This window comes from Coloeus monedula, assembly GCF_965178545.1.
Source record: "Coloeus monedula genome assembly, chromosome: 4".
In the NCBI taxonomy this organism is placed as follows: Eukaryota; Metazoa; Chordata; class Aves; order Passeriformes; family Corvidae; genus Coloeus; species Coloeus monedula.
In genome coordinates, this window is record NC_138784.1 from 12,543,146 (window position 1) to 12,563,441 (window position 20,296).

Here is a 20,296-nt window from a genome sequence, read left to right on the forward strand (position 1 = left end):
TGTAGCCTTTGGGTTTCCCCATGCAGAAGGCGATGGGGTTTCATGCAGAAGCAGGCAGATTATGTATCCAAATGTGAGTAGTCACTTCATTCAGGTTTGTCCTGCCAGGGTGCTTCTACTTTTAAGGATGGATGACATCTTTACCTAAGACTCTTGCCTCCAGGTCTACCATTCACTAGGCTGTACCCTAGTCACAGGCAGTCCTTGCTTTTTTATCCATATATCCGCTCTTTTTTACTGATTTCTGTCTAAAGGGTTGACATGTGCCCTTTCTGATGGAATCTTGGAGTGTGGCCCACTACCCACATGGCAAATCATTCTCTCTGCACTTTGTTATGAAGCAGATTAGCCCTGTTAAGGCAGCACTTCTCTGAGGGACAGTGCTTGGACAGTCTTGGGATGTGTTTTTCAGTATGACACACCACAGGTAAAGGAGTTCTTTTGATGAAAACTACCCTGCTTAAATTTTAGGATGCCTATTTCCAAGCTGCTTTCTTTTAGTTCTGATTTCTTACTCTAAGAAGCCTGAAGCCTTGGAGAGACTTCCCCCCTTCTCACCCCTCTGCCCCTGCCCTCATTTAAATCTAGGTAGGTTCATAGAAACAGCAAGATTTACTGGTTATTTTTTAATCTCCTGTATTTTCCTGTTTGGGAAACGTGACTCTGTTCACTGGAATTTGTTTCTGCAAAATATCAGTCACTCTAGACCATGCCAGCAAATTAGATTATCTGTAAGAAGGAATTTTTTAACAATGAGGGTGGTGAAACACTGGCACAGGTTGCCCAGAGAGGTGGTGGATGCCCCATCCCTGGAAACATTCCAGGTCAGGCTGGAAGAAGCTCTGAGCAATGGGATCTAGTTGAAAATCCCTGCTCATTGCAGGGGAGTTGAACTAGATGACATTTAAAGGTCCCTTCCAACCCAAATGATTCTATGAAAAATAAGATTAATTTTTTAGGGTAAAAGCCTTTGAATCTGATTTCGCCAGCAGACTGCACTGAGCTTTTTTGTTGTGCAGGCCTTGGCTGTCAATAGCAAATGTACACAAAGATCAGATTTGCACCAGTGACATTTCTGACGACTGTTTGTTTTGATAATATTAACTGATATATTCCTGCCTTTCTTAGCGGAGACACTCTTAAAATGCTTGAGTCATCAGAAAATTTTGCTCAAATAATCCTGAAACATAAATTGTCCCTGTCAACATGTGTCAAATTTGTCATTAGCACTTCCTGCTTCCAAAACTGTGCAAAGACTTTTGACCCAGCCCAATATACCATACCATGTGCACTCCCAAAGTAGGTAGCATGTAGAGCAATTTCCTCTTCCACAAGGCAGCAAGTTTGCAACGTGTGTAACTGGCCTGCAGTGATAGGAGTTGGCAAGAAATTGATGTTTAGAGTAGCAATAAATATTGCTAATGAAAGAAACTTTATTAAATTGGCTCCAAGAAGAAAATGATGCACATGAATGTCTGAAATTTATACCACTCGTGTTTCTTTGAGAAGAAACTGAAATCAGAAGTGATTGTCAGATTCCTATTTCATTCTGTCTTCTGTTCTCTAGTCTAACCCCTCTAGGATTCCAGGCTTCATGTGGCAATTGATTAAAAACATTTTTCCTCAAGAAGAAGTAATAATAAAAGGTTTCATCATCCAACTTCTGTTAAAAAACAATGGCACAAGAAGAAAATGATCAGATCCAATGTCTGTAGCTACTGACTACTATAAGGATTAATCTGAGAGGTTTGGAAGAATTTCCCCTAAAGCAGGAAAAGCCATCAAAAAGGCAATGTGTGAGGCAGAAAAAGAAAAAAAAAATCACTGAAGAGAAACCTGCATTTTTCTATAATCTCTATAATGAGGATGGCTTTGAAAATACCATTGGTGATTGAGTGTAGACTTGTTGCATACATTTATTGTGGAAGAGTTATATATTACACCTTTTCCTTGGTTTTTCAGCCAGGCCTGGCTGTATATTGAAAAGTTTCTTCTTAGGATTTGGCAAGTTCCTTAGCATAGAAGGGATTTCTCTGCTGTTTACTTCCCAAAACACATGATCCTATGACAGATGCTATTGATAAAGAAGAAAGAAAAAAAGGGAACAGAATCATAAATAAATACCTTGTCTTAGACGAAGATTTGAGGTAAAAGATACTTGGGTTACTCATGCTGCTCAGTGTGTAAATCTTGTAGACCCTAAGTGATCCACACCATGGAAGGTTCTGTGCTGGGGACTGATTCTGTTTCCTTTACACAAGAACAGCAGCCACCACCCTGCAGATCCATAATTTAAAAGCTTTGATTTGTGCTCTTGTTCGTAACTCGGAGGCCAGACTTAGAGGCACAGGGTGTGTTGTTGTTGGGCTCGGGCTCTGCTCAGGCCCTGCCCAGCTTCTGTGAAGAGTGGACTTCTGAGAAGGGCTGTGACCTGAGACACTTCTTTTGATGCTGTTTGTCCTTCAGAGTTTTTGTGTCGGGGCCTGAGGCTGGATGAGGTGTTGCAGATGTGACATCAGGTGTTGAGAAACTCAAGGGCTGGCTCTGAGCTCTTGGCCTCTTTCCTGCTCAGCTCAGACAGTAAAGGCACTGAGAGTGTGTGGTTTGGGCTTTTTCCCTCCTCAGAAGTAGGTTCTGTGTCAGTGGCAGCACATCCAGGGTCCTGCTTGGATACCTCAGGAGAAGATGTTTTGCATGTCCTTGACTTTCCACTATACCCAGCCTTCCATCACTTTATTTCCCAGCTTGGGCCATGAGCCCGGGGAATGTTCATCTCTCTTTTCTCCAGGCTGGCCTACCAGGGGAGTAGGAAACTATGGAACAGGCTGGATGGCCAGAGGTCTGGCTCCTGGCACGGGTCTCTTTAGCCTTCTCCCTGTACATGAACACATAAAGAGCTCTGTGTGGAGACCTTGTGGCATAAATGTGAACGTAAAAAGGGTATTTAAGGGTTGCCATCAAGTTTTCCAGCCAAAAAAAGGATGTTTTGGTGTCAACAGTCCTTGATGAAACAGTGTGAGCTTCCTAAAAGTGTTATAAATATTTCCAGAGTGACCAGACAGGCATCCCCAGAACTCCAGGATGCTGAGACAAGATTCCTTCTGGGATCTGGACAGAGATTCTTCTCTTTGTAATCTATTCAGGTTTGTTTCTAGAAACACTGAACACACTCAACAAATACCTGTGAATTGCTGAGGCTGTTCAAAGACTTCCCCATTTAATGATTGTTTGCTAGATTGTTACACAAGACCATCTAAATTCTGTGTTTGGCTTTGGGATTACTTTTTTTGCCTGCTTTTTGCATCATTTACACTTTCATAAGAAGGAATTCAGAAGGTTGAAGAGATTTCAAGATGGCCACACAAACACTTCTGGCACAGCGTTTTCTATGAAGATGTATTTACACAATTATCCAGAACCTTGAACATTTTTTCATGAACTTGAAAAAAAATTAAACTGCATTTTCCAGGGCAATGAATAAAGGGGCTACAAACAACATCAAAGCAAATGCTTGTGTGGTTTATTCTTAAAGTACTGCAAATACTTTTTAAATTTTTCTTTTAATTTTTTTTACAGAATCCTCCCAGCTGTATTCCTGCTAAATTCACTTAAAACCAAATAAGGCATATTTTGGGGCTATGTAGTTTTCTAAGCATTTCACAGTTTTTGGGGGACATTACTTTAACATCTGGTTTTATTTCCTTGTTAATTCCTTTTCCTTACTCTGAAAGTAAAATAGTCAGAAAAGTATGATTTTAAGGATACGATACTTGTATGCTTTGAAAAAGCTCCATCTTAGTGTATACACTGTATCTCAGAGCAAAACAATGAGAATGAAACTCTGAAGGCCATATAATTGTTGTACAGAGATTTTACTTTCTTATGCAAATATACTGTCCCTGAGATGAGAAAGGGGAAATACCAGAGGACTTGCAACCTGTACACAAAAAAAGGTGTATGTGAGAGAAGGTCCTGGGCAAAACTCTTTCAAGGGTGAGCTGTAGGTTGTGACAACAGTACTGAAGGAAATGATTTTAAAGTATAATACTGTGCTATGTACACAGAATAATGTGCTATTGTCACAAAAAAGTGCAATTCCTCCCTCAGTGGAGAAAGAACTTATACAGGGGTTTGCCAAGAAAGAAACCACAGTATCTATGGCCTCATACACACCAACACCTTTTCTATGCTAATATTTTTTCTGCTCTGAGATGTAGATCACAGTCAGATTTATTATTTATATATATATATATATATATATATGTAAAATTCACCTTTGTAAAGATTTAAAGAGGAACACTTCTAAACTTGGAGGATGTCAGTGACAAAAGCAGAGATGAAAGTGCTGCACACCACCACCAGCTCCTGCATCCACAAAGATGCTTCTGTTCCTGCTTTTCACAGGCTGCCACCAAGTTTTTTAAAGGAAGCTGGGAAGAACTTGTGGCACCTTGTAGATTTTCTTCTATTGCTTGACTGTGTATCATTTTCCTTACAGGGAAAAGGACAGGAAAGAAACAGCATGGACTAATCAGTTAATTATGTATAAATGCAGAAGAATAGACCCTGAACCCTTTGGCCTTTATTAAATTTATTATTTCCTTTGGCTTGTGCTTGTACTAGCAACTTGAAGCTATTGGAAACATTCATAAAGCATAGTGACAAACCTTTGTCTCTTCATGGCCCTACTCTGGGATATTTATTCCTGGGACCAAGCTGGGAAGTGGAATTTTATGGGGTTGGTAATGCACAAAGCTCATCAACAATTTACTCTCAGCTGCTCCCTTCAGAAGCTGTCAAAAAACATTGCTTTTTTTTTTTTTTTTCCAGTTATCCAGTTTGGCTTTGTCACACTCTTTGTTGCCTCCTTCCCTCTGGCCCCTCTCTTTGCTCTTCTGAACAACATCATCGAGGTCCGTCTCGATGCAAAAAAATTTGTTACTGAGCTGAGGAGGCCAGACACAGTGAGAGCAAAAGATATAGGTGAGTAATGAAAGAGCATTGCAGTGAAGATAAGACCAAAAATACAATCAAAAAAGAAGAAAATTTATAATGAACCCATTAATAAGTTCTTTTTTTTCACTTACAGGTATTTGGTATAACATTTTAAGTGGTATTGGAAAGCTTTCAGTGATCATTAATGTAAGTGTTTGGTTACACCAGTTTCTAACCATGATCTTGGGAGTTTATACTGTTCCTTCAATGTCATTTAAAAAAAAATTATAATTTATTGTTTATAATTGTTTATAGTTTATTGTCCCTTCAACATGATTTAAAAGCAAAGTCTAATTTTCTCAATTTCTCAAATACAGAAGAATTCAGATATATTATGTTTATTCTTCTGTATGTACTCCCTAAGTAAAATTTTCCTGTATATGCTTTAAGATAAAAAAATCTCATGCCCTAGGAGTTTAATCCTAAGAGTTACTAGTGGGTTTTTAACCTACAGATCATTAATTCATAGAATCACTTAGGTTGGAAAAGATCTTTAAGATCATGGACTAATACCATAAATTTTAAAGATATCAAAGCCATTTAGAAAGGCAGATGATTTTCACTACTGAAGGGAGAACTTGTGGAGAGGTGGTATGCAATTTCTTTGATAAAATAGCTCCCAGCACAACAGCACAGCACTCTAATGCCTCCAGAGGAGCAGTGTTGTTTCACTTGGGCGGAGCATTGTTCACTTACGGCTCTCCAGTTTCCAGGATTTAAGGTAGGAAATCTGTGGGACCCTGCACATCCCCATAATCTCACTGTCAGACACAGATTTCAGCTTTCCAGCACTGAGCTGTGCTGGAGGAGAAAAACTCTGCAGTCTCTTGTTTTTATCTGAATACACTTTGCAGATTTATGATCCTTGATTATTTCCTGTGTCAATCAAACTCTGGAAATATTTATTTCCTGGGGATTCCATTGAAGTATCAGTTAGGCACCTTTCTTGAAAGAAATGTAAATATGTACATACCCATTCGAAAAAAAAAAATACTGAATGCCCAATTCTCCTTCTCCATCTGGATAATATTGATACAGGAAATTATTATTTAGCAAAATGTAGTTTTCAATCGTCATAGGATCACAGAATGTTTGGGGTTGGATGGGACCTTAAAGCCCATCTCATTCCAACTCCCCTGCCATGGGCAGGGACACCTTCCACTATCCCAGCTTGCTCAGAGCCCCATCCAACCTGGCCTGGAACACTGCCAGGGATGGGGCAGCCACAGCTTCTCTGGGCAACCTGTGCCAGGGCCTCAGCACCCTCACAGGGAAGAATTTTTTCCTAATATCCCATCTAAACCTCCTGTCTGTAAGTTTGAAGCCATTGCCCTTTGTCCTGTCACTCCAGGCCCCTGTAAGAAGCCCCTCTCCAGGTCTCTTGAAATCTCTTCAGGCACTGGAAGAGGCTCTAAGGTCTCGTCCCAAATCCTTCTCTTTTCCAGGCTGAACAATCCCAATTCTCTCGGCCTGTCTCCACAGCACAGGGGCTCCATCCCTCTGATCATCTTCACAGCCTCCTCTGGACCTGCTCCAACAGGAATGAGTCCAGAGGAGAAATCAAAGGGATTCTTGTTGAGATGATCTAGAGACTTCTGTGACTGACTTCCTCCACAATTACACCAGTCTTATGGGATACCAGTCTTGTAAGAGTTTAATACCAGCATGAGATCCCCCCATGTGAGATGTGTGAATCCTGATGCAGAGCAGAAAATGGACCTTTACACTCAACAGGTTTGGTGTAACTACACCAAAATATAGCCCTAATTATAGCCCAACTGGCTATTAGGTCTTGTTGTGGGCTTTTTTAAAACTAGTGATAAACCTCCATATGGCTCCAGAGATGAAACTAATTGGAGAAATGGACAGTCCATTAATTGCTTTTGCTACTTCCCTAACTCAGCCTTCACCAAGAGAGACAGAGCAGGTCACTGTGCATTTGTATGCAAGTATTCTGTACCAATTCTGGGCATATAACTCTCCCTTCATCACCACTCTAAATTCACCTGAACATGAAAATTTTCCCCTGAATTAATTAACCTGGAGACACAGATTCACAATGCTGTTATTTGGTTGTTTGTTTTGTTTTTCCGTTCCTCAGGCTTTTGTCATCGCTGTCACCTCCGATTTCATCCCACGCCTTATGTATCAATATGCATACAGCCAGAATGGAACCATGCATGGCTTCATCAATCACACCCTCTCATACTTCAATGTCAGTCAGCTCAAGGCTGGGACACAGCCAGAAAACTCCCTGTTTGCACAGGAGGTTTCCTTCTGCAGGTAAAGTGAGGACAGCTGGCACAGTCAAGGGAATTTCCTTGGCTCTTATGTAATTTTTAAAAGTGGGAATTGATAAAATTCAGTTATATGGCCACATATTCAGCAATATTCATGTGCCTTTGCAAAGGTGATTTTGAAAGTGCAGCTTTTATAGTATTCTCACTGTGTTACAAGGTCTTTAAAACAGTTTTTTCAGGGCATTAAAAGGCAAAATAAACAATTTAGACAGACTTGATTAAAAAAAAGCAAACAAAATCTTTATTGAAAGACATAGCTTTCACTAAAAATAATGATTTTTTTAAATGGGCACCCAGTAATTAGAGCCAGACTTTCTTTTTCTTTATTAAATTCATTCCTTACTCACTGAGATCTGAGTTTTCAATATATTATGCCCGTCTTAAAACCTTCACCAGTTGCTGTCTACGTGTCTTATATTTCAGATTCATCTTTTCAGACTGGGGAAACAAGGCTCAACTTCCTTTAAAATATGTCCCAAATACCAGATACAGATGGGGTAATTCCAGTTTGCATGAGAAATCACTAATGTGGCTCCAACTTTCAAAATAACTTTGTATTTTTATAATAATATGCAGAAATTGAAAGAGCTGGTTTAAAGCATTACAACCCCAGGCTGTTCAAAACTGAGCTTCTTTGGGCCAGTGCTATATTCAACAGCCTGTCTCACCTTCCTTTTTGACTGCCTTGAAATCACCCTGTTCTTGGTCTCTGCAATGGCACAAAATCGTTATAAAAGTTCCTCTTCCATTTATTTAAGGAGAGCCTTAATTTAGAGTGGTTTTCCCTCCCTTGCTTTGATGTGCAATATATTTCACACTGATTTTAAGCAGGGTATACACCTTGCCCAACTATAACCCACAAAAATCCCAGTTTCTTCACTGGAAGCAGGGTAAACAGGGAGAGAAATCTGTCCCTCTGCTGTTGGGATTGCCTTTGCGGGGTACCTACCCTCTCACCTTGACTACAGCACAGGATAGATGAGTGGACTCCTAACTTTCAAGCACCTTATCAGCATGTGAGCTCTGCTATTCCCCATTTCTGCTGCCAGGAGTTGTTTGTTAGCAAAATATTCCCTGTGAGAGTATGCAGCATCTCTGGACTTTCTAACAGATTTGTAAGTCTGTGAAAGGCTTTTCCACCCTCAATTCCTAGCACTTTTAAATTTTTTATCCCTAAATTAGCCCGTGTTTTCCTTCAACAAGCATCTTGATCCACTTCACTGTGACTTTGCTACTTTCACTATGCTGCTCTTTACCTTGTGTCAGCCACTGGCCTCTGTTTATGGTGTCTGAGTGCTGTTGTGTTTGGAAATGTGTGCATTGACAACCGGGGTGAAAGGCACTCCTCATGTTAGTATGGCCATATACAGCCAAATACTCAAGAGACCCCAAATACAGGGAGGAGGGAATAATCTACACTGGGTATAAAAGTGGTCCCTGCCTGATGATGTCATCTAAGAGACTGAGAAGAAGAAAAAGATTAGTGTTTGACCGTGTGTTAGCCTGAGTGAGACAAAACTATGGGAGCATTTCTCTTCTATTATCAGGAAACAATTGGGAAAAGATGCCAGCATCCACAAACACTGTTTCTCATTACGATCTGCCTCATTTGAATCTTATCAAAATCTCAGCTTTGGACAGGACTATCACTGTGATAAAGTATGGGGTCTCTAACTTATGTCCCAAGAGACAGGCAACCAAACACTGCCCCTCAAGCTGGAAATAAAATCTGTATTTCTGTTTCTGGCAAATGCGTTGGGAACAAGCTGACCTCTCTTATTCTTAGATTTCTGTGACCTCTGGAGATAAATGTGGTTGCAATGAGGCTGCGTTTTGCTCCTTACGGGCACTGCCAGAGATTAAGGTATCTTTAAAATAACCTTAACAAGCCAGAAACAACTCTGCCACTCAACATACAGAATACATTCTTCAAATATTTAGAGCGGCATTTTCTCCAGTGCTGTGAACTCTTTGGCACTGCTTCCAAATAAATGTTGCTGTAACGCCGTTCTGACGCACGGTAGTAGTTGTAATTTTACTTTTTGTGGGGGGAGGAAATGGCATTTGTGTAGCTGAAGGCAAATTAAAAGCAAATCTTGCTAAGATATGGATATTTTTATTGGTTTGTCCCTTTAGTCCTTGTAGTCTTGTATGATAATGGAGGACATAAAAACCTGCTGGTCACACTGAAAAGAAGGAAGCAGCAGATATGGAGTCACTAAAGGGACTTTTCCTTTAACATGGGTCTGCTCCAACATTCAGCAAATTTATAAAATGTCTTTGAATATATTTTCTTAATGTCATGGGACTCATCTACTCCTAATGATCAATGCTGGATGCTAATATTTTTCCCTAATTTTTATATACTCCTGCACTTCTGGTTCTGTGATTGTGGATGTTTTCTCCAATTTCTTCTGAAAGACCAGCTGAAGAAGGAAATTAAACAGATTAGCTTATTTGGACTGATTTGCAGTTCCACCTACATACACAGTTTGATTTGCTTTTTTAACCAGTCTTTTTTTTCCCCCCACACAATACCCTTCTGAAATACTTATAGCATCTTTCTCTTAGCTTCTGTTCATGTTTTTCCAAGTATTGTGAGGTTCTCTCCACCCAGCCTCTCTTCCCCCTTTTCTGCTTTTCTATTCTCCCCCAGAATTTTTCTGTGCTATGTTCTTCAACCATGTTGACTACTTCAAATTCTTGTCCTTTTTCAGTGGAATTACAGTTGCTTGCTATTTTGGAAACACAATAGTCTTTGCAGCACTGGTTGGTTGCTGTTCCTACCTGTAGTGGGTTGGGTTTGTAACCAGGCAGAAACACCAATTTAGTGTAGTGGTTTGGTCTAAAATACTCATTACTGTTTATCTTCTGTGAGATAAGAATTAGGAGAAATGCAAAGCAGGCACCAAACTTGAAAGAATATAAAGAAGTTTATTAACAGACCTAAAAGAAGGAAAAAAAAATTATACCACACCTTCAGAACTCTCCTCCTCCCCCCACCTTCCTCCCTTCTCCCACTGACAATGTAAAAAGACAACCCTTGAGATGTTCAGTTTGTTTATCACTTCCATAACAACCTTGTTCAGTCCATTTAGAAAGAGAAGTCTCTTCTTGCTCATGCTATGAAAACATTATCACAACGAGACATCCGCCCACTTCCAAATATCGTTCAGTCCATTTAGGAAGAGGAGTCTCTCTGCTCACATGTGAGTCCCTTCCCCCAACTTGCAGCTTTTCCCTGCTTTCGAGGGTCCACTCTTGAAGTTTTTTGGGGTACAATTTTAAGGTTGAGCCGTTCAGAAACAAAAACAGAGGCCCTTCTCCTTCCTTGGGAGCAAAGGGTCTTCCTCATCTTCATCGTTAGGACTATCTCTGGGAGCATCTCTAGGTACTGAGGTTTTCTCCTTTCCCGTTTGGAGCAAAAGTCCTCATCTGGTCCATCTCTAGGAACTGAGGTTTTCTCCTTTCCCATTTGGAGCAAAAGTCCTCATCTGGTTCATCTCTCCCTGTCCAAACTTCTCATGAAATTACAGCTGCGTCAGCATCTGCCTATCTCAGCGCAGGTGCTTTTGCTTACGAGTTGAGCTCTTCACAGCAGTAAAAGGGTTAATCTCACCTCGGCCTTGCAGTTTTGCAGCTGGAATGTTGAATTTTTCTTATCGCAGTGGAGAGGGGGGAGAGCCGAGCCGCTCCGGCTGCCCACGGCAAGGCAGTGGGGGGGGTTCCATGGCTGGAACAGGTCCATGGCTCCAGGATGGCCGTGGCCCGGCCCGGCCTGGCCCAAGCAGGGCCTGGCCGGGCCCGCTGGCCCCCACACGGGGCCTGCAGCCACCTGTGCCAGCACCAGAAATGAGAGAGAGCTGTGGGGGGGTTTGTCTATTCTTAAGTGTGTATCACAGAGGTGGTCACAATTTTAAGTGGCTTAAAGAATTGTCCATATTCAAACTGGCCAGCTGATAGGTTCTGTTAGGTCCCAGAGGAAGCTGTAAGCACCCCTTAACAAGGACATCCCTTCCGGGACTATGCTTGCTAACCTATGACACTACCACACCTGCTGAATCAAATATTTTAAGAGTGAAGCATTGAAGAGGAGAGGGAGTCATAGAGTTGTGGAATATCTTGAGTGGGAAGGGACCCACAAGGACCGTCAAATCCTGGCCATGCACAGAACACCCCAAAAATCACACCCGAGGGTATTGTCCAAATGCTTCTTGAGCTGAAAAGATGGTCCTTGTAGGAAAGAAACTACCTGTAGAATACAGGGGTTAGAAAAGGCCCTTTGGAGCCCCATGTGCCAGAGAATAATTAAAAAGGGAGGTGGGGAGGAGGCCCAGCTACCTCATCTGTAGCTCTGGCAACATTTTCCTTCACCATGAATCATTTGCTCATGTTCTGTTGAGTGTAGGATCAGGCATCACAAGCAGTGTGATTCCCAGCTGAGCCAGGTGAAATTTCCACGGGGTCTGATGTCCTGCAACACTTACATAGTTTGTGCAGCTCAGAATGCATTAAATGGAAAACCCACCACAGTTGGTGACCCTTTCAGGTGAACCCGGGCTCTGTTTCAAGACTGGGATTGATTTATAGTGGTCAGCAAAGTCCACAAGAAACTCAGTGGTTTTCCTTGGCTTTGATGTTCAGATTAAATTCAAGGGAACTGGCTTTGTCTCTTGATGCAGCACTTGTACAGATTTGAGCAACATGTGGGAGCCTGCAATGTCCAGAAAGGTACCAGAGGGGGGATCTGGCAGTGCAGGAACAGCACAGGAATCCCGAGTCAGGACCTGTGCGTGCACCACCAAGCAAAACCATCCAGGGGCTAACACAGCCCAGGGAGTTCTTCCCTCAATTAACACAGCCCCCAATTTAAAGTGGTTTTCTCCTCCTTGTGGGCTGCACCTTGTGTCCTTTGTCTCCAGAAGCTGCAGCATAGAACCACATCCAGCATTCCAGACTCAGTTTCTTGGGGGTGGGGAGCGGCACGATGTAGGGGATGCGTGGATGGCAAGCCTGTGATTTAACATGCAAAACCATGTGGGTAGAACCTGAAGGTAATTTTGGCGAGTGCACCTGCAAACTGAAGCTGACAGATTTTATATATGAACCTTCTCCATTATCCCCCAACGGAGGCTTTTGCACAGTCTAATGAATCTTACTGTCAGGACGGGTTTTGTGGTATTCAAAACAGATTTTCCCTTTCTTAATTTCATCCCATTACTCCTAGTCAAACACTGGGAACAGCACTAAATTATCCCTTTCAGTCCTGAGGGCACAATTTGCGCATGGTTATCGTGTCCAACTGTGGCTGTTACTTACCGAAGTGGAGCAATACATGTGCTGCTCTTTAATCTTCCCGGTGAGTCAGTCTCCTCAGCCCTTGTACTGTTCTCCTGAACTGCCTTCAATTTGTTGCTATATTTTTCTTTGGTTTCCTTTTTTTTTTTTTTTTTTTTCCCCTCTCTTTCTTTTTTTTCCCCCCTCTGGAATCTGCACAGCTGAATGGCTGAATGCAGCATTTCAGGTGTGGATTTACCTGGGCTGTTCAGAGAAAGGCTAATTCCCCTCCCAGCACCATCATGACTTTTGTTGATACACCCACAAGTCATAGACTGTTCTGCTGCCATATTTCAAACGTGTGCTCACTTGCTGGCCACTGCAAGCTCCAGGCTATTTCCACTTTCAAATACTATGTCTTCAAAGATCCTTCAAGTGTTTTAATTTTAATTATTTTCCATTTCCCCGTATTATTCTCATTGTGTTTCCTGTCTCCATTTCTTATTGCTTTCTGCGTTTCCTGCTATTTGCAAAACTTTCCAATTTAGGAGCATCTGTGATTTTTATTAGCCTGTTGTTTACTTCCAAATGATTGATGATAATACTAAAAGCAAGTCTTTACACCAAACCACTAAGGCTCTGTTTTATCCTGTCCAAGGCTAGACAGTTAATTTAGGAAGTGCCTTTCCCATGGCTCCCCCTTTCGTTAATGCAAAGACAGGAATCACCAAAGTGTGCGTCACGTTTTATGTGGGCTGAATTATTCCCTGAATTAATCAATCAAGGTTTAGGTGACATGAATGCAGGTTTATCTCCTTCAGTCTGAAAATGCCTTGGACTATCTCTCTGCTTTCATTTCAGCATTTTATTCCCTGTACACTGATGTCAATTTACATTAAGAAAATAAAGGGGACATTTGTCAATCCTATAAAATCTTGACATTTCCAACGTTACAAGTGTGAAAACCAGGCTGAGTTAAATTCAGTGGAGGTAGTCCAGCTCTAATTCTGAAGCTGTATTTCATAATAAGGCTTGAAGTAGGAACGTCTGGAGGATTTAATTCTTTAGGTTTCGTGATTGGAAAATGACGTTAATCACAGCTATTGGTGCTGGAGGAAATTGCTGGAACTGTGATAACCGAGCTGTCTCCATCTCCAGGTTCAAAGACTACAGAGAACCACCTTGGTCCCCGCACCAGTACGAGTTTTCTAAGCAGTTCTGGGCAGTCTTATCTGCTCGCTTGGCTTTTGTGATTCTGTTTCAGGTAAGGCTGCTGAGTTGCTTCACTTTCAGCCACAGAAATATCATCATAAATGGATCCAAATGCATGTTCCAAAGCAGCCCATGTCCAATAGACATGGAAGGCAAGACCCACAGTTTCTCTTAGCCCTTGGCACTAGCAGTAATCCCCAAAACACTCCAGGCTCTGAATGTTTAAGTGGACTCTGTCATTTTTATACTCTCAGAGGAACCACTTTTAAAAAGCACATAAATGCTGTGTAGGCTTGTTAACTGCTGTTCTTTACCCAAAGCAAGAAACAAACAGAAGTAATAAATCCTCTAAGGATTTTTGCTACTTTCTTGAATTGAGCACAGTAAATTGTCCCCAGTGTGGAGATTTCATTAGCAAGGGATTTGCTGTCATGGCTTGCCTTCCAAATGGCTTCCTTCTGCTCTCCTCCACGATGTGGGATATTTCCACAGCCAAATTGGGCCCATCCCTCTTTTTGAAATTTGCCTTTCTTTTGTCCTCACCTGCCAAGTGTTTCTATGAATCTTGCCTGGTTTGTATTGCTCTCTTCTGCTTCTTTGCTGTGCCTTCAGTAATTTTCCGCCACTGGCTTCAAAGCAGTTGAAAGCAACTGGTTCTGCTGGGCTTCAAACCCTGTGCCTGCTCTGCCAGAGAGCATTCCCTGGTTAATTAGCTCCATTGTCTCGGATGGGGACAGAGAGTTCATGGTAGCAGCCCTGTCAGCAAACTGTTCTTACACATTTCAAGGCATTACACAACGCAGCACTTCTCAGAGCATTATCATGACAATACAAAGCATCGCTTATCTATAGATTTCACAAGCAAGCAGAAAGTTTTGCCCAGTCTGCTTCCTGCTCGATGGTATGAGCACCACCTGTAATCACCCTGACACCTGAGGTTGTGGCTTGCACACTGTGGTAGTGTAAAAACAGCCCTGCTTGTCAGCAGACAGAAGGATTTGAAGACAGAATGGCCATGAAAGTTGTCTGCTGTGTGCTCAGGCCACACTGGAAACACAAGAGTGTCTTTGTCTTGTGTTGTAGGATTTTTTATAGCATTGAGGGATGTCCTTACATTAATGGATTCTGAACTCACTATCAAGGAACTGGATGTTGAGCAATGGGCACCTTTGGATACCTGTAAAGAATAATGATGGTTTAGTTACTAAGGCAATGAATTATTTCATGATTCCAAGTCCTTTCCCATTTCAAACCTAACTGAAGCACGTGCTTAATTCAGCCTCTACACTGAGGGGTAGCTGTGCACAAACCTGAGCTGTTTCTTGAAATAAAGCCTCACTCAGCTGCTTACTACTACACACCACCAGCAAAATGTGTTTGACATCTGTCTCATAGCTATAACAAAGGTTTGGTTTTGCTCCAGTGCAAGTATTTTGTATTTTTCATGCTTGCTTCCCATCTGTTGCTGTGCTTGCAGAACTTGGTGATGTTCCTCAGTGTTCTGGTTGACTGGATAATCCCTGACATCCCCAAGGACATCAGTGAACAGATCAGAAAGGAGAAGACTTTGCTTGTTGACTTCTTCCTGAAGGAAGAGCACGAAAAGCTGAAGCTGATCGAAAGCTTTATCGCACGCGACAAGCGGAAACACAGGAGTGGGACCAAAAGCAAAAGGACCAGGGCTGCCAGCTTCTCCCAGTGTCACCGCAGCCCCAAGGGCAGCTTCACCTCCTTCAGCTCACAGCACACCGTGGTGTGACTCAGGGGGGAAGGGAACAGCCTGTGCTTACCTCTGCTTACTGTGTGATGTGATTCTGAACCTGGAGCAAGGGAGGGAGAGACAAGGGACAGGGAGTAGAAGAAAGCTCTTTTGCTTCCTTAGAATCTCCAGATGTGAGGGTCTCCATTACAATTTAACTGCTCTCTGGGCTGCAGCATTTCCAGATTTCATCAGTGCCAGATAAGGGCTGTATTGTGACTATAGCTGGTTCTTGTGTGTGATGATGCATGCAAGTTGGGGAGGCATGCAGGAATTCTCCTGGCAGGAGTTCTCCTGGCAACCATCCCTCCTCCTGCAGATGCCTGGTGGGGCATGGGGACACTCCTGCTGCAGTCTCTATCTTTGGGCAGGTTGGACTGACCCTGGGAAGGACTGACCATGGGGAAGGACTGACCATGGAGAGGTACACACAGCTCATTGCCTGTAGCTGCTAGCAGAGGGTTTGCAAACGTGGAGCCTCAAGGAGTCTTTGTGCCTTCCTAACCTACACTGCCACACAGTGCCACCTCTGGAGGGCACGCAGGGCTCTGGGAGATGTGGGAACAGAAGGAATTTAAATCACTGGGCACTTGCATCTATGGATATATTGTGTTTTGCTTAGCAGGAGCTGGAATGCATGTGCTGGTGAGCAGGGAGGCCACAACACGTGCATTAGAATGGCTGAAGCTGCCAGAACCAGGGAAGCTCCTTGGCATTCATTGTCCTGAACAAAAAACCAAAACCCAAACCTCGCATGTTTGATTCTCCTCTCGCTTAGACTTGGAATTCAGCCAGTGTCAAGAGGAGTCACGCCACTGAACCACCAGTGCAAGGCTGAGGAGTGAGAATGGAATCAAGCCCTGTACATCATATGGCATCTCCATGTACACTGCACGTAAAGTAACAAAAATCGCTGCTGTTGTGAGTTTCCGTAAAGTAAAATATTTTGCAGAACTGTATTTCATTGGAAGATAAACATAGTCATTAACCAAGCTTTCACCTACAAGCATTTAAGGAATAACTTTATTCTGTCACGAATGAAAATTAAACTTCCTTAAAAAAATCTGTTTCTTTTCCTGTAGATTCTGCCTCTAACCCAGCTTGAAATTCAGAGGCTGGGTAAAAGGTTTTGTTCTAATTTTGTCTTCTCAACGATACTGTCAAAACCATAAAAAATACAAACCAAAAGAAGTACTTCAGTTTCAGGCATTCTATTCAGGATTGCTCTTTAACATAATAATCTTATTTTATGTATTTATGAAGCCTAAGATTTTATTAATGTTTTAGATGAAAAGATTTTTCTCTGTGACAACTTTTGGTAACATAACGGGAGATGTGAAAATAATTTCTTTTTTTTCATTCAGTGCCCAAACTAAGGCAAATCAAAATGGGAGAACTGTTTCAGAGTGGGCTGAAATGAAAAAAAAAAAATATTTTGGAGTTTCATTTTTAAAATTTACTTTTGGGTTATTTATCCCTTCTATATGGTAATGAAATTTGAAAAGATAACATCATCTTAAATAAAGTTACTTTGTTGAAAACTTTGTTGAAAAAAATGTTTAACTTTGTTGAAAAAAAGTCAGTCCTCTCCAAATGTTTTCCTCTTTTTCCCTGTGAAAACTCACTGTTTTGCTTTGTTTTGTTTTAATTTTGCTAGTTGATTGAATGATTTTTTTGTTTGTTTGTTTGTTTGCTTTTTAAGACTTTGGCTCTCTCATGGAAATCTGTGACAGGGCTGAGACATTACCTTTGATTTCCAGCCTCTAAGATCAACGTTTAAATGAGAGAATGGTATCTCCTCAAAAATAAATTGTCTCATTTTACTTTCAAAAGGCCAGCAAGCCCTGTTGGGGATTCCATGGTCTAATGTACTAAGACAGTCAGTATTAATAACATCTATTCCCTCTTTTACACCAAGAGAATGCTCTGCTGGTGAATCTGGGGATTTGAAACTGTTGGGGCTTTGGAAGTATCTCTGTTTTTTGCAACTCTAGTTTATTGAAATTCAATCAGTTCACTCCAAAAAGCCTCTGATGGGGAGAAAATATGTTTCTAAATAGTAGAAATATCAATCTTGATTGTCATAATTCTTCCTCTCCTCTTTCCAAGAATGTGGGAGGGCATGAAGAAATGGATTTAGAAAGAGATTGCACGCAGGTTGCATGGCACCCTCCTTGCCAGTGGCTTGTTTGATGAAGGATATTCATAGTTAAGTGTTTCCTTAAAATAGAACCATTTTGTACATTTTGTACACCCTCCCTCCACCCAGGAAATACCTTTTAAAAAACTGTGAGTCACTCCAAAGCAGTCAGAAAAATGTTATCCCAAAGTCAAGTGCATTAGGCTGTTGTTACACAGGATTTCCATAACAAACAACTGAAGTGCTTGCCACGGTCCAAAAATGATAAAGTTTTTCTAGATTTCCTAGCAGAAGGAACTAGAGAAGCCAGCAGATGTACACTGATGCTCTGCAGGTTCTCCTGAGGCTTATATATTTCACCCAAACAAGGCTGGGAAAGAGGCACGGCAGCAATCCCGGCTGATGTCCAGATGGGATCTCCCCTGATATCGCAAACAGGACAGGCAGCTCAATTATCTTTATCTCTGATATGCTTGCCGTTTTTCCCTTAAACTTGAGAGTTTCATTCACTGAGGATCCCTGCACGTCCGGTACCTGACTCAGGTGCACTCCCTGAGGATTGCAGCCTTTGTTGCATTTCTATGGCAACCTCTGGATTCTCCTGACACTGCTTCCCATCAGCTGCTGTAATTGTAGATCACCGATCAGGTATTCGGTCATTCTCAGTTTCCAGCTTATCGTTTTCGGACAAAGCCAGACTTTATCTGCCCCCTTTTTATCAGCAGGATAATTGTAAGTCTACCCACAGATCTCCCCCTTGCCACAAGTTGTGTCTCAGAAGCAGGGAATGGCTGTTCCAAGAGATGTGCATGGAGAGCTCTCCATAGGGACCAAGGGAATTGGGATGGAAGAAGAGGCACAAAGGTAATGATACCTGTGGGCTATTGTTACTCCTTGCTTTAGCAATGAAAACCAGCTAAAATCTCTGCAGAGGAAAGGGCAAAAAAGTAAGCAGGGAAGGAATTGTGTAGAAATTTAGTGCAGAATTTCATAGCCATTTTGGACCACTCCAGATATAAAATGGAAACCCTAATTAAACAGGCAAACGAATGAAAACCAGCATGGCTCTGTGTGTGGGTAGCTAACACCACGCTGGGTACGACACCTAGTCCCAAACCTCCAGATCCACACTCTAGGATCCATGGAGCCTCATCAATGGGAACATTTGTGCCTGCACATCTAATCAGAACAGTGCAAAAAGGAAACAACAAAAGGGAGAAATAGAATGGCTTTTATAAAGCCTTACCAGCTCCAACTGTCAGGTCAGGCAATGTGAGGTGAGTTCACCCTCTGTCCAGCAGAAACTCCATGGAGTTTGCTGCTCCATTTACCACAATTTCTCCCTGGGACAGTTGGTGCAGGGCAGTTTCAGACAGCTTTCAGGAGTTATTCAGGAGAAGAAATGGACCCAGCTGGAAGGAGCTCCTGCTCCAGAGTCACTGCATGCTCAAATGCCATCAGTTAGAGGGTCCATCTGATCCACGCAGCCACACGAACCCTCTCACTCTGCTTATCTCCAGTTTTGAAGGGGGCTTTCCAGAACTCAGTGAAGCTGTGGGAATGTTGGCCTTTTCTGCCATGTCTTCTTCATGCAGACCTGCCCACTTTTTTAATCATCAGCCCTAGATACCTCTTTTTGTGATGGGTTTCACTGGCTTTTCAGTCCTCATCTCAGGATATAGAAAACTTTGCTATCTAGACCTCTCCTGCAACTCCAACATTCATGACACTCAAACCCTTTCTTTTTCCAGGAAGAAAAGGGTGACCTCTGTGGAAGTCTGCCTGTTAAATCATTACTTGGAAATACCCAGTTCACCATGCACAATATTCACCACTGTTAGCAATAAACTCCTCTGACTACAGCAATATAACATCTGTTGCTGGTCTGCAGTCTCACCCTTTAATTAACCACAGATGGTCTCTCTGTTCCCTGTCTGGTCTAATTACTTTGCTTTTGAAAAGAAAATATAAACCAGTTTTTTTGTGAGCTATTCTTTGTAGGTAAATTCTTGCACACCTTGTACTGGATAGGATGTCTTGTGTGTCCAGGAGCACAAAATTTCAGATACAACAGTAGAATTGCACTCAAAGGTAGAGAGAAGAGGAGGATTTACACCTGAACTCCCAGCTCTTACCTTGCAAGGGCCATCAGTCCATGGTTCATCTGAAAGGCCCACAGACAATGGAGGCTGAAGAATACTTTTAGCACCAAATGAGTACAGAGTCTGTATGCACCACATGCACCATTTTCAAGGAAGGGTCTGCACGAGTTGTTTTCTAAATGTGTTTTCATCTGTCCTAAATCCCTCAGTACTACCAAAACTCTGAATATTCTCTGCAGGTCCCATCCTTTACCCATCATCTGCAAATGTACTCAATTATTAATTGATTATTAAATTATTAATGGCTGCATTAATTAACAGGGTGCCTTGCTGCCTCTTTCCCACCCCCAGTGGAATTGTTAAAATCAACCAGATTCCATAACAACTCCTGAGACAGACTGATAATGCTCTTTGTTCGTGCATAATGATCTAATGAAATATTTTTATTTATGTGTATTTTCAGTTGTTTGTTGACACAATCCTGCAGCTTTACTTTTCCTGATTCTTAGGA

At 42.0% G+C, this 20,296-nt stretch overlaps 1 protein-coding gene across 1 annotated transcript in view; it reads left to right on the top strand.

Annotated features, from left to right (window-relative positions):
• Positions 1–15,543, top strand: part of ANO2 (anoctamin 2) — a gene marked incomplete at both ends in the record, with an annotated part of 148,589 nt that extends 133,046 nt beyond the window's left edge. Inside the window, 5 exons of the mRNA XM_082281149.1 lie at positions 4,831–4,983; positions 5,090–5,142; positions 7,097–7,278; positions 13,731–13,836; positions 15,262–15,543. Coding sequence (XP_082137275.1) covers positions 4,831–4,983; positions 5,090–5,142; positions 7,097–7,278; positions 13,731–13,836; positions 15,262–15,543 — 776 coding nt within the window. The remainder of the gene's footprint in view (positions 1–4,830; positions 4,984–5,089; positions 5,143–7,096; positions 7,279–13,730; positions 13,837–15,261) is intronic.
• Between the last annotated feature and the right edge of the window lie 4,753 nt (positions 15,544–20,296).